Consider the following 27,667-nt stretch of genomic DNA (forward strand, 5'->3'; position numbering starts at 1 on the left):
CGATGTGTCTAGCTTAAGTGCTGCTTAGTTTACCTAGATAAATCGGCCTAAATCCTGGATTCTCTCACCGACGCTGAGGATAGCTTCACTTGAGACTCCGTAGATGGCCCCTACTTCAACTACAAAGGGGTAAGTGGAGTATAGAGGGGGCGGCTATCAAATCCTTTAATGCTGCGACTATCAAGATGACTTGAAATAGTCTGTACAGTGTGGATAGTGTGTAGTACTAGGTTGGTACATCGGGTGTATCGTTGTGATACCCCAATCTCTTACACGGTGTTCACTCTCCAATTTACATTATTGAGGATGACGCATCACTTCAATTTGAACTATATATCGCAATGTTAGCATAGTCACCATCAAATCAGTGTAGTAGAAAATATATTAGGGCTAGTAATGAGAATCTTGGAAGCTCATTTGCTTGCTCGTGGATCATCTCAGATATCGAGCTTCGCATCGATGCAACTCGACATGAACAGTCACGAGAGACATCAACCCCGAATTACACAAACTTTATCGCATAACAACCAATAATGGACTTTCACCTACCAATCACTCGACTCGGTCGTCAAATAATCACTGGTAACCTCCGAACAAGCAGAGAACGGACTAACAACCGGCTCCTCATCAGGTACATACCAATCCGAACGCTCATACTTAAAATAGATATTTCCCCAAATGCCTTTAAAAATGCCCACCTGTATTCCCCTATCCCAACCAACATCTATAAGTTTCTACCTCTGCTCAACCTCCACCAACGCTGCATACCGAGCCGCATCCCCATCCTGTGCAACCCCCGTAAAGCCCCAAAGCGTGAATTTTCCAAGCTACAGCGCCAGAAGCCGAAAAAAGGCGTCTGATAGCAACCGGAAAGTCGGCTTCCAAGATTGAAGGGCTTTTTTCACATTTGATTGATGGGTAATGTCCTTCTATAATCAAGATATCTAGGTACTTGACTATTATCTATGAATGGCCCTTGTCAAATCATTAACAGAAACGATTCTTTTATAAAGCCCCTACTTACCCAGGCATAAGTAGAAGAGCTATTATGCTTTTAAGCTACTTACATTACCTAGGTACCGACCTATGTAGGTATATAGTAGAGCTTCTGCCTAGGTAAAGTCACAGACACGTTCAGTGTAAATGATAACTTCCACAGAATCAACATATATGCATCTTGGACTGAAATAGATGGAGGTAGACAGCAGGGGCACTATATGTAAAAGAAGATATCAGGCTCAGATAGGAAATCGATAAGGTTGTTAGACCACGTGGAGCAGAACCCTAAATGGAACGGGTAATCAGTATGAACATGAACTCCGATTCCTCTTCTGTTTGGTACTTGAACTTGAGAACTCTGTACCATGAAATCATAGCAGGAATAATGTATTGATTGCTATTTATAGACAAGGCTGACACTTCAAAAACTACGATAAGGCATGACGTAGGTCTTTATCGCACTCAAACAACTCACCAACTTAGCCAGCCATAATAGTACATATCGTAGCAAAAGCATGGATGATTTCTTGATCAAAAATACTTAAACTAGCATAGATACATAAGCTAGAACCATGGAAGCTTATTTGAGGAATCATGAAAAACTCCACTCCACTTTGACACCTTATCCGTCGTCGTGTAGCAGTACCCAACGGGCAATGTCGGAGACTCGGGGGTGCACAGATACAGATCCCTGTTCTAGTTCTTGCATATTCTATTCAAGGTTTGGGTACCTGTGGATCTGCTTGATCCAATAGAATAGTAGAACTCAAGGTGTTCTGTCTTAAATCTAGAGCTTTCGTACTTATTTCTACAATAGTGGAGAACCTGCGTGGAGAATGACGCGGCGCGGCAGGTTTGGATCAAACATTAAGATACTTAACATTTTGTTGTCGAATGAATAAATAAATAAAAATTCCTGTTCCACATTGAGACTATGTGAAGGAGATACGTTATCACTCTTTTCACGTTTATAATGAGGAACGAAGCATATCCCATGCAAGAACACGCTCGATCTTCTCCTTTCGACTTCAGCAACCCCAGATACAATAATATTCCTGAAGCCCCGACAAACCCTCCAAGCTACGACGAAGTAATGAAAGCAGAAACTTCCAGCCGGTCGTGTATTGATCCGCGAGGCTGGTCCTTGCGAAAATGGCTTATCTTTGCTGCCTGCGCTGTGATAATTATTGTCGCCGTGGTTGTGGGAGCAGTTGAAGGCACAAAGGTCAATAAATATCCTAATTACTCCAAACTGAGTTACTCGCTGGTCGATACATACTCCGGTACTTCTTTTTTGACAACTTCGAATACTATACCGCGACCGATCCAACCAATGGCTTTGTACAGTATGTGTTATCACAGATCTACACCACTTCCCTAACTAATAACTTCAAGATACGTAGACTCAGCAACGGCATCGCAGTACAATTTGACATATGCGTCAGAGACATCCGCCGTGCTCAGAGTTGATACTTCCTTAACCGGCTCCTCTTCAACCGACACATCTACATCCGATTCCTCCACACAAACCAGTACCACTAATCAGCAATCTCAATCAAATCAGCAATCTCAATCAAATCAGCAAGGCCAAGGCGGCCAATCAAATCATCAAAAGCGTGACTCAACCGGCCGCATGTCAGTGCGCATTACTTCTACTAACACGTACGATAATGGATTATTTGTATTCGACGTCGTTCATGCTCCATATGGATGTGCGACATGGCCAGCGTTATGGCTGAGCGACCCCAGCAACTGGCCGGATAATGGTGAAATTGATGTTATGGAGTCAAACAACAATGGGACACACGGAAACGCAATGACCCTGCATACATCCAGCGGATGTAAGATGAATGTCAAGCGGAAAGAAACGGGTACTGCAAAATACAAAGACTGCCTCAACACGGCCAATGACAACTCGGGATGCAGTGTCGAAGGCAAAACGGCGACGTATGGGGAAGCCTTCAATAAGAATGGAGGAGGTGTACGAATTGCCCTATTTCCAAAGCCATGAATAAAACACTAATCACTTCTCCAGGTATATGCGATGGAACTACGAGATGCTGGAATTCGAGTGTGGATGTTCGCCCGCAGCGACATACCTTCCGATCTGTCCAATTCCTCAACACCAGACCCCTCATCATGGGGCGAAGCTTTGGCTGATTTCCCCAGCACTAACTGTGACATCAGCTCACATTTCAAGAACCAGAGTATTATTGCAAATATTGATATTTGTGGTGATCTGGCTGCGGCTACCAGCTACTATACAGATCTCTATAACTGTCCAGATACTTGCACAACATGGGCAGCTACATCTGCAGCCAACTTCACTAATGCCTACTGGGAGTTCAATAGCTTCAAGGTTTATCAATCAAAATAGACTAATGGCATTGTATTTCTTTCTTTCTTTCCAATTTTGACCACCAAATGAACAATGACGTCGTAACCATCCAATTTTGGGTGTCTTAGGCCTCTCAAAGGGCTTGATCCTGATATCTATTATACCAAGCTTTGTATTCCTTTATGAATATAACAAAGGGGAAAAATACCTTGAAAGATATTTACAGTATGAAGGCGCATTTGCCTTTTACTGTAAGAATCGACGAGTATAAACTCCCTTGGTTCCCCAATGTTCGGTTGATCAGAATCTCGAAGAAATACTTGTTGCCCTACAGCCCGATGAGTATATCATTAATCCCAAATTTTCTAGTACCATACTGAAAATGCAGTTCAAAATATTCATTGCTTGCCTCTTCGCGGCAATGTCCTCCGCCAACGAAGTTGATCCAGCGGACGACAGTGCTGCTTATATGACCGTCGTTACACCCCATTTCAAAGTTGAAGTGATGGTTAAATGTCCAGAAACCAGCATTTTCTGCATATCTCTTCTCCCCGAGTTCAATCCCATCATCATTAACGCATTAGATATAATCACAAATACTCTTTACACACCACAGGGGCTGAGTCCGGCCACAGATTTCAGAGGTTCGATCCCCAAAACTACATCGATAGCTATTCGTTTCGTGTATTCTGAGGAGCCAGGTTGGGTAGGTAAGACAGATCGGTTTAAGAGCCGTGATGATCACCACAGAACCATTAACCTCAAGCTGTCAGATTTCGAGAGATTAAATGTCACCTGGATGGACCATGCGAGGCTACTTGACTATCTAGCCTATGTCATGACCCATGAGCTTGTACACTGCTACCAGCACTACTACCCTCTCCCCAGCTCGAATATATTCGTGAAACATTGGGATGTGTGGAAGAACGTCTGGAAGTGGGTAAACGGAAAGAAGCGCAGTATACAAGTATGGCATACACCGGTAGGCCTTATTGAAGGAATTGCCGAGTTTGTGGTGCTAGAGTCTAACTTGAAAGCAAAGTCATGGGCCGTACTCTCTCGAATTCCAATCAATTCATCACAACTTACTTATGACTGGGATAAAGGGTATGTCTACACAGCCAATTTCTTGATATTCCTCGAGCATGTGTGGGTTGGACCAGGCGCCGTTGCACGGATTAATGACCGACTGTTGCAAAAAGGCTATACAGAGAAAGAGCTGCAAGATCCAAATTTCTGCACTACTGACAAAGGATTCTGGGAGGATCTTTTCGGGAACACTATAGATGTTCTTTGGCATGAATATGGACTATATCTCGATGGCATGGGCCAATCTCCATGGACACAGTCTAAAGAGATTAAACCAGACAAGAAATGTTGGAATAAGAGGGGGTTTTTCCTTACAGCGATTATTTTCTCGCTGACGCTTGGCCCCGTGTTGGAACTTTTTGGTGTGCCGACAGATGAAGAGCGAGAGGCAGCTGAAGAGGCAAAACGTCAAGTTATTTTGAAGAATGTAAAGAGCTTGCGTACCCTAATCGCTCCGAGAGGTGAATAATTTAAACATGCGGGCTATAGCCCTAGGTAAGTCTCGACTGTCAACTCCTTGAGCAGCATCCATGTACCTAGGTACCTACTGGCCCAGGTGGTATAGAGGAATAGCCTAGCATTTAGAACGAACAACTATTTATAATTAAAATCTCATCCTTTTCTATCCATCTTTCGTGAAAAAAATTTGAATATTTTCGACTACTATACTTGAACTGTATATTGTATAGAAACTAAAGTTCCTGATGGCCGAGATCCGATCCGAATTGACCAATCGGTGCGTTTATATAAGACAAAGATAGCGATCTATGATTGGCGGAGACGAGTATTGCCAAAACAGTATCAGAATTTTCCCCATCGAGATCCACTGTGACGTATAGTTATGCAAAATCACCACTACTCCGTAAGTTCAAATTCAAAGTATTAATTACTGCGGCAATATGAAAATGTCTCATATTCTTGAGAAGGAAGGGAACTTAGAATGGAGGTTTGATGTAAATAAACATCCTATTCTGTTCTGAAACTAAACAAACACACTTTCGGACTGCTAAGCTCCGACCCAATATGATCTCTCTCATTAACCTCTTGATTGAATAGATTTGAAGATAATGCTGTTCATAACTAATCCATATAATAACAAAAGTTAGTAATTTTATGTACTAAATAATGACCATCCTAGCATAATAACTAATTAAAATGCGGTTGACCGGGCAATGACCGATGGCTGCGCAGTAGATGGATCCCGGATTGGTCCGTGACCCGAAAAATCCTCGGCTTGAGACCCATCCCGTTCAATTCTTTCCCTCCTTTCCTCTTTCTCTCCTCAAGCTTCAGTCCCTTCTCCCCTTCATCGCGGTTAATATTCTTCACAATGGCTGCTGTTTCTGTCACCAAGCCCTCTGAGGCTCCCACCGGTACATCCCCAATCACTTCCATGGTATTCCTTATAATTCCTAACACGTTGAAATAGGCCTTGCGCTCTATGGTCGCTTTGCCTTCGCTGGTGCCATGTGCTGTGCCATCACTCACGGTGCTGCCACTCCTCTTGATGTGTAAGTCTTCACCACGATTACATGGCAATGGGGTTTTCCTAATGTGCTCTTCTTTTCTAGCGTCAAGACCCGTATGCAGCTCGACCCCGTTACCTACAACCGCGGTCTGTTCGGTGGTATCGGCCAGGTTGTCCGCAACGAGGGTGCTGGTGCTCTCCTCACTGGTTTCGGTCCTACTGCTGCTGGTTACTTCCTCCAGGGTGGTCTGAAGTTCGGAGGTTACGAGTTCTTCAAGCAGCAGTCCATCAACCTCATCGGTGCTGAGAATGCCCGTAACAACCGCACTGCTGTCTACCTCGCCTCTGCCGGTATTGCCGAGTTCTTCGCCGACATTGCCCTTTGCCCTCTTGAGGCTACCCGTATCCGTCTCGTCTCCCAGCCTACCTTCGCTTCCGGTCTTGTCAGTGGTTTCTCCAAGATCCTCTCCCAGGAGGGTCTCGGTGCTCTCTACTCTGGTTTCGCTCCCATTCTCTTCAAGCAGTAAGTATCCCATTATCTGGATATCACATGTCAATTTCTTCTTTTCTCACATTCTCACTAGGGTCCCCTACACCATGACCAAGTTCGTCGTCTACGAGAAGGTCGTTGACTTCGTCTACACCAAGGTTGACAAGGCCAACGTCAGCAACTCTACCAACACTGCTATCAACCTGGGTTCCGGTCTCGCTGCCGGTCTTGCCGCTGCCGCCGTCTCCCAGCCTGCCGACACCATGCTCTCCAAGATCAACAAGACCCAGGGTCTCCCCGGCCAGGGTATTGTCTCCCGTCTGATCTCCATTGGTAAGGAGCTTGGCCTCCGTGGCTCCTTCTCTGGTATTGGTGCCCGTCTCGTCATGGTCGGTGGTATCACTGCTGGACAGTTCGCCATCTACGGTGACATCAAGCGTCTATTGGGTGCCTCCGCCGGAATTGAGATCCCCAAATAGAGGACTCGTTCTGTAAATTCAGTAGAATTATAGAAATTACCCCTAGATTTTTTGTTAAAGACCTTGTCCATCCCCATTACTATATGATGTACAATACTTTTCAGTTTTTCTTCAAGATCATGCAACGGATTTTTTTATGACCTACTTTTTCAACTTTTTCTACGCCTATTGTCTGGATATACTATAATTGTGTCAATTTCATCGTTTTCATTTTTACCCTCACTTTCACTTTCACATCTAAGTAAATTGATTTCATCTAAATATGCCTGAGCTTTGACTCCTTTACATCAACGGCAGAAACACGCTCCGTGATGTACTTTCACTTCACTTTCACAAGGACGCACGTGAAATCTGGAAGAAACCTAATGGTATATGAAGGTGCTTCTCTCATGATATTCTTTCTTCCTTACACATCACTCCTTCATCATGAAGCTGAAGGACATGTCTGATGAAACATAAGGGTATATAGGGGATCTTCCTCTTTTACTACCCTATTCTTGCTGCCCACTATGCCACTATCTTGAAGTCAAGAGTCAAAGAGCGCACGCACACGATGAACCTGCCAAATTTGGTCCCATACCAAAGCAACAAAAATTAACGTCTCTGTCATCTTGCATCAGGATGACTATAGCTCCGTTAAATACCACTAAACCAGGTCCAGCAAAACAACACCAGCTGGGCCTTCAAAACTTGAACTATGTGATCATAGCCATTACCGCGAAAGCACTGGCCAAGACTGAATACCAGAAGTAGGTCACCGATCTTCGGGACTTCTACTTTCCTATATAAGTACTTATAGTCTGTGGCGTGCTTTGAGTCATGAAAATAGGCGCTGTTGGCCCGACAGACCGCTGTCAGACTTGAACAAAGCTAGCACAGCAAAATATGCCTTTTCATTGAAGGCAGCACAAGGCAACGCTCACATCAACGCTTATATCGAACTACACAAAGGGGATGCCGGTGAGAAAGTTCCTAAGCCGACGAACAATGAGGGAATTGACAGATGAGACATCTTCCCAATCCTCACAAATAACATCCAAGCCCCACAATTCTCACCAAGGCGAGGTGTTGGGAAACTTTATGCTCAGACTCCTGGAGGATAAACTGCTTCTGGATTTAGAATGGTTTCGCGCAACAGCCATTCCCTCATTTGATATATAGGGTCACACGTCTGTCTGTTTAGAGGCCGCTAATGATCACTGTATCAATGAATACAATTATGGCCACTTATATTGATGGTTGTGTAGGTAAATCTTCTAATTTTCAGACCAGCAGTAAGTTCATTCACATAAGACCTCAGGATATCCACGACCTGGATCTTTTCAATGATTGATCACTTCAGCAAGAACCCATCCACCCCAAGACCGTCCTCCTTTTCAACGACAAAAGAATGGTATCCTGTGTAAAATGCATAGCCCTCCACCTGGACTCTTACCGACCGCTTATCTTCAGCAGTATCAAACACAGACCCCAAGAAGCCTGAAAGAGCCGGATAACGGCGAGTAATCAACGAATTATAAAGCCTTTTTTCACCTAAATTCAAAGCACCTTTTGCGTGCGCAAGAGCTATCCGCGCAGCAACACACCCTCCAGTTGGAGATCGGTCGACCTGCTGGTTTGCAAAGAAACAGAGGCCTGTCTCCTCAAGTTTAGACTCCCGCTGTGCTCTGAATGATGGAGTATCTACTGCCGTAGCAACATGGCCAAGACGACTATCTGTGATCATGACACTATACAAGAAGCCCAAATCTCCAGTTTCAGGATGCCGAAAGACGTACTCCAATGCCGCGTTTTTTATCACGGCATCTTTCAATAGCCTTGTTGCGTTATCCATCTTCTGTAGCTCGACCTCGCCCAAACCTTTGGGGAATCCTAGCTCCTCAGTGCTAATTAAACAATAGTAAGTCCCACCATACGAGAAATCAGCCGTAACAGAGGCTCGACCTTGAAGTTCTGGCCACCGGTGTGTTTCCGGCAGTGGAACTTCTAAAGAGAGAGCCGTTGCAAATGACGGGACAGAGACAAACGTGACAGGTCGAGATGGATCAGACTTGCCCGTCGGAAGGGTGGGAACAGTCACCTCGACAATCCCACATGGCACATGTAAATTGAGACGAGTTGTGCCAGAATCGGTATCATATTCCAGCTGGCGCCGACGTGAAAAGATACTTTCGTCGTCTGTATCGACGAGGAACCGGCCCATAGCAATAGTCGCATGCCCGCACATCATCGAGAAACCCGCATTTGTCAAGAACAAAACGCCCATATCTGCTTTGCCAGCATTTACGAGTTCTGTCTTGGGGCGGAGAATGGCACCGTACATGTCGTAGTGACCGCGGGGTTCTAGCAATAGCAGGCGACGAAACTGGTCGTGCTTTGCCTTTGCTTGGTCTCGTTGTTTGACTAATGTTCCAGTTAGGTCTGGGAAGCCAGACCAGATAATCCTGGTCGGTTCGCCGGCTGTGTGCATCTCCACGCAGGATATGGGCTGAATCTGGATATCCTGAGCTTGAAAGGGAGGTAAGATAGACATATTTATATTGGTCAAGACCCTAGGGATATCAGAAGGAGTAGCTTGAGAAATCTGATTTCAAATTGTGGTAGTTCAGTTCTTAAGTAGAAGAAAGCGAATATACGCCAGGAAGGTAGATTCGTGGGAGTTGGAGTTCATCCCGACGTCGGCCAAACCCCACTATATACATCAAATAAACATACCATGGAATGATAAGATTACAGAAATATATAGCGTTAAGCATTTTTTACCCAGCTATTTCATATCTCCTAACCTTTTGTGTTGGTTCGATAGGCTTGAGCTGAAGACCAATGGCCGGATAAAAATAAAAAATTACCTATTTAGACAATCCTACATTACCCCAGTCTTGTATTGCATTCAAAGTACACATCGGAAATGTGGATTATGAGAAGGTCAGAATATGATTTCAAGACCATGGGTGTCTTCGCTAGATTATTGCTTACTTCAAAATCGGTTAGATCGGCTGAATCATCAGTATGTGAGTCTGGGTCGACAGCTCCATCAACAGCTAAGTCTCGCTACCTGTTTTGACGCATTAGAAGAATCCGCACGCAGACTGCCAAAAACACCAAAGCAGCATTTGTACTGCGCTTAGTATAGCTAGCCATGGTTGTGGGCATCTGGATAGCCAGTACCAGGGAACAGACAAAGGCATCGTGGGTCAAGCCTTTGATGATCAGCTTGCCGAAACTAGTGACGCCTCCATTGATAATCTTGTTGAGAACAGTGAAAAAGAATAATATCTAGACTTGAGGGTCAATGATAGCCTCCCAAATTTGATACAATTTGATTTTGTGATTGATCACACCGTTCTTCCAGGTCGACTGGAAGCGAGTCGAGTATGGCTAAGTAGGCCGATGATACCAATATCTGTATCCTCGGTTGTATTCGTGATATGTGACTTTCTGGTCTCAATATCCATAACTAGGGCTTTGAATGTTGTATAAAATGAGATGAAGAACTGAAACATGATTTCTATTAGATTAAACAAAGATGACGGGGTATTGAAGGCTGTTGTCTGTTATCTTCATAATCTCTGCAAGCAAGACCCCCAACTTTGTACTCTCACTAGAGATATAAAAAAGTACCGATTTTATCGGAGCTTCCGCAATACCAGCTGATGTTAGGTGATTACCGTTCTGCGATAAGACATCTACCAACTACTATGGTGTCATTTCAATCTTGGCCCACACACGGAATTTCACCGAAGAGAACCACTTAAAAGCATCCCGCGACACTTGAACTCTTAAGCATTACATCGCAATCAGTTTACTATTCATAGCGGCTTTCGAAATGGATCCCCCTTCTGTTATACTTCCCCAAGGTCATGTAGTTGGAACCCACCTGGAGACAACATCTCCACATCCCGTGGAAGCTTTCTTAGGGATCCCATATGCCCTCCCACCCACCGGAGACAGGCGATTCAGACCAGCAGAGAAAGTCCATCTGTCCAAGGAGACAATTGATGCATCGAAGTTCGGCCCAATTGCCCCAGGCAAAGTTTTTGTCGTGGAAGGGCCGGCTGCTGAACAGAGTGAAGATTGCTTGACCGTGAATGTATTTCGGCCTACTGGACATGAACTCAAAGAAAAACTTCCTGTCGCCGTTTATATCCACGGCGGGGCTTTCAATCGCGGATCAGCTAGAGGTCACAATACTGCATCGATGGTGGCTTGGTCCGAGCTTCCGTTTATTGGTGTTAGCTTTGGATACCGTGTCGGAGCCTTGGGATTCCTGCCTTCGAGCTTGGCGAAGAAGGAGGGAATTCTCAATCTTGGCTTACGTGACCAGGTGCACCTTCTTGAATGGGTTCAAGAAAATATCAGCCACTTCGGAGGTAATCCTGCGAACGTCACTCTATTTGGGCTATCTGCTGGAGGTCACTCGGTAAGATATTGTAGATAACCAAGTATTATCCTGTTTTAACATTCGATATCAATAGATTGGTCATCATCTTCTGAACTATAGTGAGGACGTCAAGCCTTTGTTCGATCGCGTTATACTGGAGTCTGGATCTCCGACTTCAAGGGCCGTTCGTCCCTACGATGCGAAGATTCACGAACAACAGTTCCAAGACTTCCTCAAAGAAGTCAATTTTCCATCAGATCTTCCCGAGTCGGAGATTTTCCCTTTTCTCCGCTCGTTGCCAAGTTCCACAGTTACCACGGCCCAGACTAAGATATTCGACAAATATAATCCTTCCCTCCGGTGGGCTTTCCAGCCAGTGATTGACGGCGATATCATATCTCGCGCGCCACTGGATGCATGGAAGGCTGGGCACTGGCACAAAGTCCCAATTGTGACAGGATTCTGCAGCAACGAGGGAACGATGTATGTGGATAAGAAAATGTCCAAACCAGAACAATTCCGCTTATTCTGGAGTGAACTGCTTCCGGAACTGTCGTCTTCAGACCTAGATACCATCGACAGGCTCTATCCAGACCCTAGAATCAATTCAGATTCTCCCTATGTCGAGACAAGAGAAGGATATGGCCTGGGACCTCAATTTAAAAGAATCGAAGCGGCATATGCACACTACGCCTACATTGCACCAGTTAGGCAATCCGCCCTGTTCGCGTCCCCGGAAGTAAGAGTTTATCTGTACAACTGGGCTCTTCCTAAAACAGTTGTAGGACGAGCAAACCACGGCGACAACAAGAACTATGAGACTATGAATAAGGAAATCATTCAAGTGTCAGAGTCGCAGAAAGAGCTGGCTGAGACTTTGCATAGTTATATATGCAGCTTCATTTGTACAGGTGATCCGAATACTCTAGCAGGCCGCTATAGCGAGCGTCCTAAGTGGGGTCATTATGTGGCGGATAATCCGCACATTATGGTATTTGGTCAAGGGAATGAGGAGTTGATTGGCGGTCATCCAGCTCCTGCGGCCAAATTTGTGAAAGATGAGTGGGCAATAAAGGAGACGGAATTTTGGTGGTCCAAGACGGAAATATCAGAGCTGGGCTGAGAAGGAATGTATCCATGTCTATACAAAGGTATCTAGATAGTATAGAATCACATTACTTTATCAGTAGAATATATTTGGTACCTGTGTAAGCTACGTGGAACACTTGATAATCTAAAATGGATATGTGTCGAGCACTGAAAAGTGTGAGAGAGAAGAGTGGATGTGATACCTCGAGAGTAAAAACCGAAGTAGCTAGCCTTGAAGGTACCTAATTAGACGGTCAATCAACATCTTGTCCAAGATGAATCGGATAGTGGCAGTTCTAAGGGTTTCCATTGATTTTTAAAGTATTTATCATTCATGGGATAACACTTTATCAGTTTAATTAATGAATTAGATGTATACTATGCTATGTGCTTGGATAGAAAAAGGTATAAACACAAGAAGACCTTGATTTGAAGAAACATGACCAAAATCCAGAGAACAATCAAACGTCCAAAAAGTCTATCAGCACAAGATATAAAAAGAAACGTTAAAAAGAATGGAATACTCCAAGATTGAACCCCACAGGCTTAGTACCGTTGTTTGCCCACAAGACCGAAGGTATAAGCGGCCTCAACCTCACTCTTCATTTGGATCATGTAGATCCGTTGACAGCTGGTGGTGACTCCACCCTCCTTCTTGGCAGGAGAGCCACCTTCGTTGTTCTCTTCATGCACGGATACAGCGATTCCAGTACGTGCGACTCGTTCAAATCGGCTTTCGGGAAGACACGCGTCAAGAAGGACTTCACCGCGCGTCTTGCCGCGGATTATGATACGCTTCTCGGATCCTGGGGTGGCTGCGCCTGAGCTAGGAGGGGATGTGCCACTTAAGTCACCGTGGCCACTACTGCTGCTTCGGCCGCTCACAGCGGTGCCGGGGCGCGAGGAGGTTTGAGAAGACGGTGCAGGCATGATAGTTAGACGGGCAGCGCCCATGTCACGCCACTTGGAGGCAGATTCACGTAGGTATATGCGGATTTTGGAGTTGGACAGGCCAATTCCATCGGCACCCTTGATATCTGCAATCCCACCAATGCGTGTAGGTGGAGATGGGGGATGGGAGGCATCGTCCTCGCCAGAGTATATGCTTTCTGCGCGGCCAGCACGGGAAGTCACTGTTGAGCGGGATATATTAAACATCTTACTGGCACCACCAAAGCGCTTCAAGGCGGAAAAGGCTGTGCTCACACTCCCGACACTACTCTCTGATCCATCGGCGAGGGAGCGTGGAGAGCTGGATGCGCGGTAGCTCTTCCGACGGCGCGGGAAACCAAACCAGCTGCCTCCAGATTTGGTGGCAGGTTCGAATGCTGGAAGCTGAGTTTCTTTGAAGGAACCTCGAGCGTTTTGAAGGGCAATGTAGGTTGGATTGTTGATGCGAGCTTGGTTGATGAGGCTGTAAAGAGTGTCACACTCATCAGGATTGCGAGACCGGAACATTATATTGTTGTTCGTCATAATTGTGGACCGCGAAGTGGGGGGCGATCGGATACTGATGTCAATGGCAGTACCCCGGCGGATGGGAACGAGTGGTGTGAGCTCCATTGATATGAGGGGCCTCGATGAACGCGGTGACGCTTTGTTAGAATCGGCGTTCAGCTGGAAAGCTTCGATAAGACCGGGGCTGATAGATATGCTGCATTCATCCGGGAGCAGGCTATCCCAGGTCCCCTTGTCTGACCAAGCGAAGAGTGATGCAATTGCGGTCGATGACTTGGTAGGTTGGAGCGGAACAGTTCGATAACCACCCTGTGAGGCAGAGTTGGAAGGTGACAGCGAACTTGCATCGGATGAGGCGGCCGCGAATGGCCTGGGTTTGGGAAGGTCCAAATCATCGTCAGAAGCCGAAGAGTAAGATTCGTCCGAATCAAATTCGGATCGTGAGTATTCGGATGAGGAGTACGTGTAGTGGCGGACAGTTGAAGCATCCGAGTCTGATTCTGAATAAGAATCAGAAGCTGTGGAAGGTTCATATTCGTGTTTGAGGGGGGATGAACCACGTCGCTTAAGCCGAAGACCGGATGGGCTAAGCACTGGAGTGTTGGAGTTTGATAGTTTTCCGGCTCCAGAGCTGGGCAAGCGATGCGGAGGTGGCGGAGGAGCATCCTCTTTTCCAGACTTTCGGCGAGACTTTCTTCTTCTTGATCTGCGAGTCTCAGGTTCTGGCTCCGGCAGACATTTAAGGGGAGGATATTCTTCCTCGTCAGTTACATTGCTGGTCAGTGCCGAAATATGCGTTTGGCTACTGGAACTCCGAATCTTGGGAATGAGGGGGAGACGTGCCGAGGGCGTCGTTGAAACCCGTGGAGACTCGGGCTCATGGTATTCATGTTGTTGGGGTGTTTGGGGTGTCTTTTGAGGTGTCTTCGGTCTATAGGAGCTGTCCTGCCCAGAATCGCTTTCTTCGCCATAGAATCTACCGGAAGGCAGATCCTCATTTTCCTTCTCTATGACAAGAGGCTTCGGAGTTGCGGGATCTGAAGACGGACTTTCCCCATAGCGCGATATTCTTTTGGCTTTGGATCGTTTTAGCCCACTTGTCTTTTCTGGAGTAGCGATAGACGGCAAAGAAGACAAGCCTGTGCGGCTCTGTTTCTCGTAAATATCGGAGCTGCCTGTAGTATAGTCTGTTTCCCGGGTAGCTGTAGAGTACAGGGAGCTTCTAGTCTCAGTGGCAGATGAGCTCACGGTGCTTGACTCAGAATAGTGTTCTTTGGAACCTAAAGAGAGTCGTCTTTCTCCAATCGGAATATCAACATCAATGGGGAGCACTCTTGGGGGAGAATCAATAGATCTGCGAGATCTGTGTTGCTTGGCTCTGCTGATGAAGCTCTGGCTTCGGCATAGAGTCGGTGGGTTAGGGTCAGAGCCCAGCAACTGAACCCATTCGACGCCAATATCAAAATCATCGATGCGCAGTGAGATCAACTCTTGCCAATATTTCTCATCTTCAGGGGCACTGCGCAGCATGATAACTATTTCTCCTTTGCTGTCGCCATTACGGGCCGAAACACATCGAACATCAATAGGTGGGAAAAGCAACCATCGGTCTGCATGATCGATCTCACAGATCATCAAGTCACCGCCAGGTCCATTGCCTGATGCATTGTCTCTGTACAGCAGCTCAGCACGGCAGTCGACCAATTGGCCGCTTGAGTGATATAGAGATAAATTGAAGAAATCACGAGCCCGGACTCGTCGAGTGCGGTCAACTTTAACGTCTCGAAGAACACCCAGCGTCATTGGATCCCTAGCGCGAGTCGAGTCAATACTGGCAGCGGATTCATCTTCTAGTCTTGCTCGTTCATCTCGGGCTCGTTTTCGTGCCTCGATCACAAGATCTTGGTAGGAGTTGGAGATCTCTTCGGCCTTTGTCGAAGGTTGAAGCATATTGATACCCTTGAAACTCTTCGAGAGATATTTTAGTCGTACGAGAGGTCGTTTGAGTAGGTATGCGACATCCACTTTCTCGCCATCACTGTCAATCACATCACCATTCTGATCCCTCTCCATGCCCTCGTCCAGGCTCTTTGTATCAGCGTTGTTGGCCTGGTCCTCTTCTAAGGGAGCAAGATTCACTATGACATCCTTGAACCCTAGTCTCCAAGCTTTGAGGTATTCACGATAAACTCTCTGGGCGCCATGCGCCCATGTAAGTAGGGCATCCGCATTATTTTGTGGAATTCTCTTGTGCAGTGCCTTGAGGCGCTCTATGGCCACTCCCATATTGACAATTGGCTTTGAGAAGTTCAAGTCATCCTTCGGATCCAGCGAAGGATTAAACAAGCCTGCTGCAATAGCTGAGTCGGAACGAGAGAGAACGCATGTCAAAAGTACGGGGATCACTCCGCCAACGAGTGTTTTGAGCTCACGCATATATTTTGCCTCGTCTAAGACGAGCTCACTCAGAATGTCCGCAACCGTTGCGTTTGCTAGGCGACTTTTGTTGCTACGAGTGCTTCGATTGGACCGAATGCTTCGACTTCTTGAAGCAGGAACTGACAAAACAGACATCAAGTCCTTGTGAGTAGTGAGCCGTCTTTTCAACTGCGACGAGACTGCAGGGAGAGAATTAGGATCAAACTGATCCTCTCCTTCCGCAGCTTCTTCGTCAATTTGACCCGGCTCCACGGTAACGATATTATCGGCGGCAGATAATGTAGTCCCTTGATGAGAGCTGAGAGTTTCTATGGAGACGATGGTCGAGAGTCGATGGTAGCCAGTGCTAGGGAATGGTCGTTTGATGCCGAGTGGCACCGGCGCATTGTTTCCGGAGACTTCGGAGCCGTCAGAAGTTGCAATGCTTTCTTCGTATAATTTGTCGTGTGAGGTTTTAGCAGCGGCGGACTTGGGTGATTTCTTGCCCGTGTCTGCTCGAGTCGGTTTTGAGTCTGAAGACTTGCGGGACTTTTCTTTGGGCGACCTAGATTTAGATTTTCGGCTGTGGGAGCGACTAGGACGGGATTCGGAGTCTGAAACAATAGAGCTCGTTGTCTCCTCATCGGCTAATCTCCTGGATCGCCTGGCCTTTGCTGACTTGATGTCGAGGGGGACAGGCATAACACTCTTAGTATCATGATCCACAAAGGGATCTGATGTCTCTGATAGCCATGACTCGACCTTGTGACCTGACGGTTGGGTCGGCTGGGGTTTAGGTGGCTCAGCTTCAGGTCGAGTAAACATCTTCCTCGATTCATCCAGCACGTGTGCAAAAATGCCACTCTTGGGCGGCTGTTTCGCAGGACCTCGGGCACGTCTCCGCGACAGCTCTGAGAAGTCTGCCTCACTTTTTGTCCAGTCGATATCTTCGGGAGGTGGTGACCGTCTTTTCATATTGTCCGGGACCTTTGACAGGTCTGTCAGCAAGTCGCTATCGGCCACAGACTCGGGTTTTCGGATAATCGTGATGATCTCCGTCACATCCCGAGCGGAAGATCTAGAACTACCACCTTCGCTGGATCGGGGAGGAGAAAGATCATTTTTGTCGTGTCTCTTTCTTCGCGGCGATCCTTCGTTCGTAGTGTACTCGTTGATGCGCTTCGGCATTGGTAGGTTGCGAGTAGTCATGTGTGTGTTAGATCTATTCTTTCTCCAGTGTTCATCGCTGATGACTCGTTTCTTCGGTGTGCTGTTGCTGCGTTTCCTGACTTGAACCGGAACGCCGAACTTTGTTTTCTCAACCCTGACCTTCGGTTTGGGCTTTGCTTTGGGCGTGATCTCCTCTATGACATCCCCGCTCTCTTCGTCGCATACCCCATCGTTGACCGTGATCACTCCTCCGCCTTGTTGTTGCCAGTTTCGCACCCGCGCACGAACTGTGTTGGTGTCATGGACTGCTAGGGGTTTCCCAATAGCCAAGATTCTAGTCGGTGATTGTGTATCTCCCCCCGCCTTGGAGGGACGTTGCGGCGTCACTGGAGGCGACATCGAATGCCTGTTGTCAAAGATAAACAGAGCCAAGTCAGCGAACGCATTCAATATTTACGACCCACATAGACCTACCAAACGCCACAGAGCTAAATGTGGTTAGAAGCGACTGAAGCGCAGCATTTGCTTTTTGTCGAGATGTCGGGATTGTTGTAAACAAGGCGATTAGGCGCGGTGAGCTAACGATAAGAGTCTCAACGCTAAATTCGGCTGCCGGGGAAACCGATCGACTCCGTAATCAACCCGCGCTTGTGAGGATCAAATGGTCTCATCACTCACCATGCGCGTGTGATTTTAAAGGTCAGACTGCTTTTGTCATCTCATGCCTGCACTGATCGTCTTCAGGTCTGCTCGGGGCTGCACGAGTCTGGATGCTCTTGGCATCGCCAGAGATCACCTTTAAACGGCGAAGAATGAAGGGGAGAAATTCCACAGCCAGAGTCTCGAAGAATTGGGAGAAGGATGGCCTTGAATTATTTGTGCAGGTAAATGTCTCCTGTACCTGCCATGACCTGGTGGTCCACTTATTGTACTAGGGTTCCAAGGTTATCACGACCTATATAGGACCTAGGTATCTTCTAGCCTTGGAAAGACTTGGCCTTGATTTTCCTACTGTACTTTTGTACACCGACTTCCTAAACACCTAGGTTAATCCTGGTTGAAATCCCAATCCTTTAGGGGTCTTTTTAGAAGCATTTAAGAGGCTGATGTGTCTATGCTTCTTATCCCCAGCCCCCTCGACCTCACTTCCGAAACAAGCATTATGTACAAGTTTCGTAGAAACACAGTCTGAGATATTCATCAATTTTCAACTACTGGTTATACTCCATTTAAATAGTTAAATAGCTAAGGTACATTGTTATACATTAGTAGCACGGTAATGACGGAAGAGTCGCTACTGGGTTTTGCGCCTCCCGCTCGACCCTTCTTGGCCCCTCATAGCAGCCGAAATGAGTGAGACGCTATCGCATAAATAGTCTGGTACTAGGTTAGCCACGTTTCATATGGGAAAATACATTGATCACCTGTGAACTCACAAAGTGGCACGATAATCCAGATTAAGTTCATCATAAAGTAGTATAGCCAGAAATAGTATGGTTCTGGTCGACAATATGGGACTCCATGAAAGTCATCGAAAAGACTAGTGGCATAGTAAAGTGTATCACCGTAAAGATGGCTCATGCATACAATTAACTGAATCGGGTGACGCAGCGAGTGTTTCTTAGAGGTGAGATACGCCGTCAAGAAGCAAAGAGGCCCCCACAGTAGCTACTTGGGTCAGCCGGTTTTGGGGTCAATGCTGGTGGCTGGTCCACTTACAACTGTCATGGTTTCCATGCAGAGCACCAAGGTGTCTGAGGTCATGTATCGGGAGTCCGACAGTGCATATTCTTTCCATAGCTGCCCAAATAGGTCTTGGGCCGAGGCCATTTGGTTATGATTGATCATAAAGTAGCCTTCGAAGAAACAATGGAGAGTCCCAGCTTTGCGTTGGATACCTGTTAGTTTGGAGGTTTTCCTAGATTCTTTAATGGACTGGGAAAGGTCATACAGAGCACAAACCACAGGATAGCGATCCGATCCGCCATGCGCAGAGTTGGTCGCACATAGCTGACCACGGAGAACGTCAATCCGAGCAGGACTGCACACCCGCCACCCGCAGAGACAAGCAACTCAAGCAATGGGGTTTGGTTAGGCGTATAGCCAACAATTTTGGCCCCGAGTGGGTAGTAGGGGTGGGAAGTTGATGCAGACATGGTAAAGTGATGAGTTAGATCTCAAAAGCTTGATTTTGTTGCAGGGAGATGACCATCAATTGGCTCTCGAGACATCAACTTTTGATACCTTCGGTTAGGGGATCTTGTAATGCTCAATTAAATCGATCCATGTTGTTCTGAGTGCAGCAATATGGTGGATCTAAAGGGATCTTGATGGGCCAATGGGCGCGAGGCATGACGCTGCCCAGAAGAAATTATTTTGTGGAATGTTTTTAATAAGATGATATACACAGTAATTATGGATGTTGACATCGTAAATCGCGATCTAACTATCAATATAGGGCTAATTTTCCAAGCCCTCAAAATCTGATGTTTCGTTTTTGGCATAAGAAACAGCCACTTGGATTATATGCTACTAATATCCACCAGTTGACGAGAAAAACCAACCTGTGTAGGTACCAAAAGTACTCTCGAGTTGATATATGAAGAGTTACCTAAGCTGATTCAGAGGATATAACCACACAAATTGTCAGAACAGGATGACATGTGAAGATAGATCAGTTTCTGCCTCAGGCGCCAAACAAATGTAACCGCGGTGCCGTACTTTGTAGCACCTCATCTCAACCGTGATTGCCCGACTACGTAGTTCAGGTTCCTTAGATGGCGTCACGTCGATCGTTATCCTTCCCCCACCATGGCATCCACCATGGCATCCGATGCGTCTAGGAAGCCTCGGGCTATCGACGTTTCGCGCCATTCTACAATGGACTCTCCCCCAGGCATTGACGCATTGTTCGTCATTCGCTTTGACATCAGAGCTGGGTACGTGCTAAGAAGCTGGCAAGGAGGGGCAATACGCTGATGCCGATAGAATTTTAGTTATGTGATTTCGTGGAAAGAAACCGCTCCAGGAGGTAGGTGACATGTCAAATATGTGGCTTGTCAGGCAATGCAGTTACTGACATGGATTCTGCATAGTTGAAATTGAAGGGGTGGTCGAATACAAGTCCTTACCATCTGGACTACACAACGTGACGGAAGACCTGGTGTAAGACTTCTCTTTCTCCTTCGGAGCTTTCTTGAATGATACTAATCAGATTCCACTGCTTCCAGGTACTTCGTACACGAACAATATGCAGGAATTAGCGCGTTCCTTAACCAACCAGCAACAGAAGCGGAGCGCAATGCTAATATGTTTGCGATTGGAGTTTTAGTCCCATTAACATCTGGAAGACTTGGGAAGAGCTGGCTCCACGCCTCAAGATTGAAGGAGTTGACATTGTATGTGTTATCTTAGTCTTCAACCGATGCACTCGGCTAACACCCTTCATCAAACAGGAAGTATGCGGGCAATATGGCAGAAACACAGCCATTATCTGATTATTGGCAATCATGTCGAATCGAAGGCACTGAATCTGCCGACCCTGAGTCGCCTCTTGATTCCCCTTTGAGCCTCCGATTCGGACCCGACCTGTCAAATCCTCGAACCCGCGCTTCAACTGATACGATGATGTTGGAAACGGCCAGGCCGGCCCTGACACCGTTCCATCCGGCTTCTTCACTTCCTGATTTCATCGATTCCTTTGGACCATTGGTTTTCCCGTTATACAGAGCAGCGCTGTTGCGTAAACGAATTCTTTTCATGAACGAAGCACCAGTGCATATGCCGTGCAACTTTGGTATGTTCTTTTTGACATCTGATATTTGATCGCTATTGACCTGAGTCAAAGTCTATGATCTATCCCTGTTGGCATCCCTCCCAAATTCTCTGCTGCAGGTCCTTCCAGTTGACGGCATTCCGCCACTGCGCCCCCGTCCACTTTTCAATATCGGCATCCATGATATTCCTTACCTCTCGTCCTTTGATCCTTCTAGAGACGTATTGATTCCTGAGAATGACCCTAGCTGGATTGCGTGCACAACAGATAGTGTCTTGAGCATGAAGCCTGAGCTTTACGACACACTCGTCGCTCTCCCTCCACCGCACTCCGAACATGCCGCTGAACGAGTATTCCCTAAAATAAGCCTGATGGACCATTCAAACACCAAGAAAAACGTGAATCAAACCATTCAAGTGAAGGCAACGCAGCGAGATGCCCGCCGCTACACTATGCTTCGCCAAGGCCTCCGACAATTCTCCTCCGAAAGATCGACCCCAGACACAGAAGATGATGGATCCGATACTAGATCAACCTACTCATCGAATTTAGTTGTAGAACCTCTCTCTTGGACCAGGCTAGCTTATACGTCCTTCATTTGGTGGGCATCCGCGGGCGAGCACCGCGATGGCCTAACGGAAGAAGAAGAGGAGCAACAAACCGAACAAGACGCCCGACTTCTGGCAAGCGTGGAAAGTCTTGCATACCCAAACCCTAACTCAACAAGCCGTCAACCCCTTAACTCTCAAAATATCGCCCACGAACCAATGGAAATCGCGCTGGTAGCCTACTTCCGCCGCCTCACCACCCAGATATTCTTTACTCTCGCCGGTGCGATTGCACGTCACGACGCCGACAATCCAGACCAGGAAGGCACTATGGAATACAGTGATGCACCGTTCAACGACGAAGCCGATGATGACACTGACTTTACTCGTTTCAACTCACGTCAGTCTATTGCCTTCGACGACGAAAATACCCCCATCCTACGCCACAGATCACATGCCACGCATACAACCGAACATGACTCTAACTCGGTCCAGTCTGCCGGTGATGCTGAGAATCCAGTGACTATCACCATCGCAGACATGTCAGAGATGGGACTTGACGTTTGGAGTGCCACGGATCGAATTTTCGTACAGGAACTGGTTGCTCTTTGGTGGGGACGTTCTGCGTATGTTGATAGTGCCCGTATTCGGTGCTGTGGCCTTCTAATCTTGTAGAATATCTGTTTATCATTTACATTCTATATGTCATTTTATGTTTGTTTTCGGACACAGTCAGGCCTCTTGATGTGTCCCGATTTATGGGTTTTTTTTCAGTTGAGCTCTCTGATCTCCTAGCAATGATTGTACATGATGCAGATTTTTTATAATACACTGTCTCTTGATGTTTGCTTCATCTTAGGGGGAGTCAAACATTCTTTAGGTAGAGAAAAGACTATTTCAAGAAACATCATGGCATAGTGTAGAGTAATAAAACCAGTGTATGTACAGAGGAGGACAAATATGACAAAAGAGATAATTGAGTGAAGCCGAAGCTGAAATTGAGTAAAAGGACTCGGGATAAAATCATCAAAGTAATAAAATGCGCAAGTTCATTCTGAGTGCCATAATGGGAAAATGACATCGACCAGCGGCACAGCTATTGCGTGCAATACCAGGAGAAGAGATAACATAGAAATGCTATATCATGAGAAAAGAACATGAAAAGAGAGCATAAAAGGTGAAAAGAACAAGACGAACCAGCGCCAGGGTATTTTGAAAAGGACAAGAACCGGCTGAAGAAAACATCACGACATAAGATTCATATACGCAGGCCAGCTAGACCACGACATTGAAGTTTACCGTCGGAACATACGAACGGGAGCACTTATGTCTCGCCGATCTTTCTCGGTTTTTGCGTCTGTGCGGAGATTTGGGATGCGTCGAGGACCGCCTCGAGCTGTTGTGGACGTGGTTGTGGTTGCAGCAGGCGCGGCATTTCGTCCAGTTGGCTCATACGCGCTCACTGATCGATTGGTGCGAGCACGACCACGTCGCGCTCTGATCTGGGCCAAGGCTTGTTCGCGGTTGATTGGCGCATCAGGGACAATGGAAGAAGAGGGCTTTGACACGGTGCCTTCGCGAAGAGGAGCCATCATAGTGGTTGAGGGTTGAGTGGAGGGTTTAGAGTGGTACGCGCTCTTTTCGACATCTTCTCTGCAGGGGTTGAAGTCGGGAGAGATCTCGCCCTGCTTTTGGTCTGATTCATAGGAGTCGTCGGAAATAATCTGGGCCATTCCAGACGATCGAGAGTTACTACTTGGAGTAAATGACTCCTCTATATCTTCATTATTTGCGGTTTCTGGGTTCTGCCATTGGTTAAGGGCATGGGGTGGTGGGATGGGTGATTCGGGGCTGCCAAACATGTCCTCGGTGCGTCGGGGCCAGAAATTGTCCCTCAGAGGAGAAGGGAAGGTCTTAAAGGTGCCCGTTTCTGGCGAGAAAGTGACTAACGGCTCTTCAGGCATCAGCATCACTTCGGGTGGCGCTGTTAGTTCATGCTTGACCCTAGGGTTATGGAAAAGGTTGTGGTGCGGTGGGGGTTCGAATTCGGGCGTATGGCTTGAGTGAATGTCAAGTTGCAAGGTCCTGGCCTTTCGAGCGGCTTTCGCTCGTTCCTCGGCTTGCACCTGTGCTTGTGCCTTAGCTTGAGCCTCAGCACGAGCCCGGGATTCAGCCTTACCTCTTGCCTGTGCTTCTGCTTTTTCCCGTGCTTCGGCTTCCGCCTGTGCGCGGGCTCTAGCTTCTGCGTGTTCTCGTGCATCCGTTTCCGCTTGAGCTTTAGCTCTAGCTTCTGAGCGCTCTCGTGCTTCAGCTTCAGCTTGTGCACGGGCTCTATCTTCTATTTCTTGGGCATCAGCCTCGGCCTGTGCTTGACTTCTGGCGTCTTCTTGCTCCCGTGCCTCAGCTTCCGCCTGGGCTTGAGCTCTAGCTTCAACCTCAGCTCTCACTCGGGCCTGAGTGTCAGCGTTCAATTGGGGCCTTTGAATGTTGTTAAAGTAGTCTGCGTCGAAAACGTAACGGCGACCCTCACGCTCGGCAACTCGGCAAGAGCACCGTTTAAATTGGCACTCAATGTTCATGAAGGTAATCATTTCCTCAGCGTCAACTCTCCGACGACGTTCAATGTCCAATTCATCTTGTAGTTCCTCCATGGCTTCAAAATTGAGACCGGAAGGATCGTTGGTGACTTCAATGTCCATATCTGCAGCTGGCATAATCTCCGATAGACGCTGTCGCTTTGGCGGCGTATCCTGATGGGCATCAGCAGACTCATATTCTGACGCAGGGGTTCTGAAGTCGTCCTCGGCGGCTCGCTTCGGTCGTCGTGGAGTCGCAAGAAACGCGAGATCACCCTCGCTTATCGAGATCCGCCCGGCGTTTTGGCCGCGCATCTGGTGGGCCTTGACTTGTAGACTACTAGCGTGATTGGCAGCTTCCATAGATCGCAGTTTTCCCTTTAGATCCTCGAGTTCTTCTGAAAGACCGGCAATGGTGTAGGCGCGTTCGAAAGATTCTTGTTTCGCCCGTTCTTTGGACTGACGCTCTGCCGCGACATCATCTCTTAAGGACCTGGTTTCTGATTTCGCATTGTTCAGCTCCTCCTGCAGTTTGACTACCGTGGAACTTGCGCGGAAGGCTTCTTTGCGGGATTTTCGGATCTCTTTTTCGAAGATTGACCGTTCTTGGATTTGGCGCTCTTTGGCGCTGTGTAATTCTTCCATCAGTGAGTCGAGTCGTTCGCTGATACGTCGTTCTCGTGACTGTGATTCGGCAAGGTCTGTTTGAACTGATTCCAAGCATGACTCGGCCTCTTCGCGACCGATGATGGCCCGTTGAAGCGCGGCATTGTTTGTTGCTGTGGGGGAAGCCGCGTCGCCGCCTTTAGCACCACCCTTTGCCAGTCGATTTAGAAATGCGACCTTGGCTTGAACCTCAGAGACTCCTTTTGTACTTTTATGGTGGAGTGATAAGAGTTCGGAGGGTAGAGTGGGCGTTCCGGGCACACTTTGTTGATTCATCCGTTCTGGCGAAATCGAGTGTAAGGCCTTTGAAGGGCTAAAAAACAAACGCGTTGGAGACGCCATCCTGTCGAGAGAATCGCTATGTTGACAAGAAACTTCGAAGTGTCATGGGGACATGACAAGTCGATAAAAATTGTGTGATCAAGACAAAATCAAGTTGGGTTTAGTTAAAGGAGTGACGCAGCACACAGACCGTTGTTTATTGCCATCTTGGGACTACTCACGTGACCGTTGCCCTGGACACCGGGAGCTATTCAGGTCACGTGTGAGTCAAATGCACTCAAAATGCAAATCAGGTTTAGCGTGATATAGACAGGTCACGTCTGTGCGCCATTGGACTCGTGCTCAAGAAATACATCAACAGCAAGGTCGACTGATTCCTGCGAAGATCATCAGAAGATGCATGAAATTGTCACACTACAGTTTGGCCAGCGGGCTAACTACCTGGCAACTCATTTCTGGAATCTCCAGGTACAGTTCTTTTCGCAGCATGGGTTACTTCAATATCTCATCTATTGATAGGAATCATATTTCACATACAGCGAAAATGAAGAGTCACATATCGACCATGATGTTCATTTCCGACCAGGAGTGGGTGCCGATGGATCTGAGACCTATACCCCCCGGACAGTCCTTTATGACCTCAAAGGTGGATTTGGTACTCTGCGCAAGTACAATGCACTCTATGAAATTGAGACATCGGCAGCAGACCAGGGCCTCTGGTAGGCGATCCCTACTTTAATTGGTAAATATGCATGCTAATCTTTTAAACAAGGGATGGTCTGGAAGTGATACAGAGACAAGTACCGATTCCACAGAGTGATTATCAGAAAAGCTTAGACCAAGGCACCACAGCCCCGAAATTGACATCAGAGACTGTGCGCTACTGGTCGGACTTCAACCGAGTCTTTTATCATCCTCGTTCCATTGTCCAAATCAATGATTATGAGCTCAATTCCCAGATCATGCCATTTGAGGACTGGAACATTGGTGAAGAACTCTTCAATGATCTCGACAAGGAGCATGACCTACTTGATCGGGATGTCAGGCCTTTTGCCGAAGAGTGTGATCAAATGCGAGCTTTGCAGATCTTTACTGGAGCAGATGATGCATGGGGTGGGTTTTCATCGCGATATATTGATCGACTGCGTGATGAGTACGGAAAGAAGAGTATTTGGGTCTGGGCCATTGAAGACGGGACCAAGGTGCAACGGGTATGTTTCATCCTTCACCCAGAGAGAGATTCGAACTGCTGACCTATTTTACTAGCATCGTCAGCTAAAAAAGGACACGAGCAAAGCGAAATCATTATATTCAATCGCACCACAGTCCTCGCTCTATGTGCCTGTCATTGATATCCCCCAGAAACTTCCCGGATATCTCCAAGTAGATCGTCAATCACAATGGCAAACGACCGCTCTTTTGAGCTCCGCTGTCGAGACAGTGACTATGCCGTCACGTTTGCGGCCGTACCATGATTTTGAGTCCTCATTGGCTGGTGATGATGGCAGACATACTATTTTCGAGTTACAATCTACCATTAATCCAAAGGACAAGGAGGAATCTCAAACTGACGAGCAGACATCAAAGCCGGAAACTGAATTTGACATTGACTTCACCTATGGTGGCGAACACAATAAGACTGTGCACATCTTCAACCAAGTACAGGTAAATCGTGGAGGCGAGTTTGGAACCTCCAGCGAGTCACAGGGAAACGATATTGGACACCTTCGCAAACTCCGACTATACAACTCACAATCGATGCTTCAGAGGTAAGTCCTTTTATATCCTTGAATACTGCCATTTGATCTGTATAATAATACATGGTTGTTATAGCTATCACACATCACTGCGCTTCCCTGTTCTGGACAGTTTCCCGCATGAACTCTATCCGAAGACAGAGCCAGGCGAGGGATTAAGAATTCTGGCTGCATTGACGGCATCCACCCGGACAGCTGAGAGAATCAAGGCTCTGGAGTCTACTGCTGCGCGTACGCTGGCTGTTGATGAGCGAGAGGCCATGGTTAATGGACTCGGCGAGCTTCGGGAAGCCTACGAGGATGGGTGGAGTAGTGGATCTGATGGCGATGATGATTGAACGATTAGGCGCAAGATGGATGGAGACTTTTGAAACAAACAGCTCAAAGTGACTTTGATCTCTCTGTAATCGAATTTCTCTGAAATTAGAATTATTGATGCTGTTCATACATCCAGCCTTTACGATAGTTTGTAAATTCATCGACTATTTAGCAAATTATCCAGGTAGCAAGTCAATATAAAAACTTCCAGGTTGGAAGCTCTCACTACCCTCTTCCCTCTCATTTCCCAATATATCTCAAGTTCGTTACACGAATTTTAGAAATTGTCAATTCGTCACTTTTTTGCGTCCTTCAATCACCTCCCAACTTCATCAAGCCACTAAGTATTCCTGGAGGAGATAAGTG

The 27,667-nt window shown here is 46.9% G+C and overlaps 12 protein-coding genes across 12 annotated transcripts; 7 read left to right on the forward strand and 5 right to left on the reverse strand.

The window, feature by feature from the left end:
- Positions 1 to 1,972: 1,972 nt before the first annotated feature.
- N7495_002091 (uncharacterized protein) lies at positions 1,973 to 3,376 on the forward strand (the record flags this gene model as incomplete). The annotated part of the gene is made up of 3 exons (XM_057204761.1): positions 1,973 to 2,345; positions 2,403 to 2,980; positions 3,035 to 3,376. The coding sequence occupies 3 exons, from the start codon at positions 1,973 to 1,975 to the stop codon at positions 3,374 to 3,376; spliced, it is 1,293 nt and encodes a 430-aa protein (XP_057065368.1).
- A 343-nt stretch (positions 3,377 to 3,719) lies between these two features.
- N7495_002092 (uncharacterized protein) lies at positions 3,720 to 4,895 on the forward strand (the record flags this gene model as incomplete). Its single annotated transcript, XM_057204762.1, has 1 exon — positions 3,720 to 4,895. One exon carries the CDS (start codon positions 3,720 to 3,722, stop codon positions 4,893 to 4,895), a length of 1,176 nt encoding a protein of 391 aa, XP_057065369.1.
- Positions 4,896 to 5,756: 861 nt separating this feature from the next.
- Positions 5,757 to 6,863, forward strand: N7495_002093 (putative mitochondrial phosphate carrier protein (Mir1); the record flags this gene model as incomplete). Its single annotated transcript, XM_057204763.1, has 4 exons — positions 5,757 to 5,799; positions 5,856 to 5,937; positions 5,998 to 6,417; positions 6,479 to 6,863. The coding sequence occupies 4 exons, from the start codon at positions 5,757 to 5,759 to the stop codon at positions 6,861 to 6,863; spliced, it is 930 nt and encodes a 309-aa protein (XP_057065370.1).
- A 621-nt stretch (positions 6,864 to 7,484) lies between these two features.
- On the forward strand, positions 7,485 to 7,870 carry N7495_002094 (uncharacterized protein; the record flags this gene model as incomplete). Its single annotated transcript, XM_057204764.1, has 2 exons — positions 7,485 to 7,612; positions 7,663 to 7,870. The coding sequence occupies 2 exons, from the start codon at positions 7,485 to 7,487 to the stop codon at positions 7,868 to 7,870; spliced, it is 336 nt and encodes a 111-aa protein (XP_057065371.1).
- A 326-nt stretch (positions 7,871 to 8,196) lies between these two features.
- On the reverse strand, positions 8,197 to 9,396 carry N7495_002095 (putative proline racemase; the record flags this gene model as incomplete). Its single annotated transcript, XM_057204765.1, has 1 exon — positions 8,197 to 9,396. One exon carries the CDS (start codon positions 9,394 to 9,396, stop codon positions 8,197 to 8,199), a length of 1,200 nt encoding a protein of 399 aa, XP_057065372.1.
- A 518-nt stretch (positions 9,397 to 9,914) lies between these two features.
- Positions 9,915 to 10,318, reverse strand: N7495_002096 (Major facilitator superfamily domain general substrate transporter; the record flags this gene model as incomplete). Its single annotated transcript, XM_057204766.1, has 2 exons — positions 9,915 to 10,109; positions 10,205 to 10,318. 2 exons carry the CDS (start codon positions 10,316 to 10,318, stop codon positions 9,915 to 9,917), a joined length of 309 nt encoding a protein of 102 aa, XP_057065373.1.
- Positions 10,319 to 10,689: 371 nt separating this feature from the next.
- On the forward strand, positions 10,690 to 12,367 carry N7495_002097 (putative extracellular lipase; the record flags this gene model as incomplete). The annotated part of the gene is made up of 2 exons (XM_057204767.1): positions 10,690 to 11,283; positions 11,339 to 12,367. The coding sequence occupies 2 exons, from the start codon at positions 10,690 to 10,692 to the stop codon at positions 12,365 to 12,367; spliced, it is 1,623 nt and encodes a 540-aa protein (XP_057065374.1).
- A 512-nt stretch (positions 12,368 to 12,879) lies between these two features.
- Positions 12,880 to 17,778, reverse strand: N7495_002098 (uncharacterized protein; the record flags this gene model as incomplete). Its single annotated transcript, XM_057204768.1, has 1 exon — positions 12,880 to 17,778. The coding sequence occupies one exon, from the start codon at positions 17,776 to 17,778 to the stop codon at positions 12,880 to 12,882; it is 4,899 nt and encodes a 1,632-aa protein (XP_057065375.1).
- A 984-nt stretch (positions 17,779 to 18,762) lies between these two features.
- On the reverse strand, positions 18,763 to 19,535 carry N7495_002099 (EXPERA domain-containing protein; the record flags this gene model as incomplete). Its single annotated transcript, XM_057204769.1, has 3 exons — positions 18,763 to 19,047; positions 19,099 to 19,262; positions 19,331 to 19,535. The coding sequence occupies 3 exons, from the start codon at positions 19,533 to 19,535 to the stop codon at positions 18,763 to 18,765; spliced, it is 654 nt and encodes a 217-aa protein (XP_057065376.1).
- Positions 19,536 to 20,190: 655 nt separating this feature from the next.
- On the forward strand, positions 20,191 to 22,377 carry N7495_002100 (uncharacterized protein; the record flags this gene model as incomplete). The annotated part of the gene is made up of 6 exons (XM_057204770.1): positions 20,191 to 20,318; positions 20,376 to 20,410; positions 20,475 to 20,544; positions 20,610 to 20,777; positions 20,835 to 21,175; positions 21,227 to 22,377. The coding sequence occupies 6 exons, from the start codon at positions 20,191 to 20,193 to the stop codon at positions 22,375 to 22,377; spliced, it is 1,893 nt and encodes a 630-aa protein (XP_057065377.1).
- Positions 22,378 to 22,997: 620 nt separating this feature from the next.
- Positions 22,998 to 25,286, reverse strand: N7495_002101 (uncharacterized protein; the record flags this gene model as incomplete). Its single annotated transcript, XM_057204771.1, has 1 exon — positions 22,998 to 25,286. One exon carries the CDS (start codon positions 25,284 to 25,286, stop codon positions 22,998 to 23,000), a length of 2,289 nt encoding a protein of 762 aa, XP_057065378.1.
- A 336-nt stretch (positions 25,287 to 25,622) lies between these two features.
- Positions 25,623 to 27,321, forward strand: N7495_002102 (misato family protein; the record flags this gene model as incomplete). The annotated part of the gene is made up of 5 exons (XM_057204772.1): positions 25,623 to 25,694; positions 25,746 to 25,945; positions 25,999 to 26,437; positions 26,493 to 26,995; positions 27,060 to 27,321. 5 exons carry the CDS (start codon positions 25,623 to 25,625, stop codon positions 27,319 to 27,321), a joined length of 1,476 nt encoding a protein of 491 aa, XP_057065379.1.
- Positions 27,322 to 27,667: the final 346 nt, after the last annotated feature.

Source organism: Penicillium taxi (genome assembly GCF_028828555.1).
Source record: "Penicillium taxi strain IBT 34144 chromosome Unknown utg000002l_segment0_segment0, whole genome shotgun sequence".
NCBI lineage: Eukaryota > Fungi > Ascomycota > Eurotiomycetes > Eurotiales > Aspergillaceae > Penicillium > Penicillium taxi.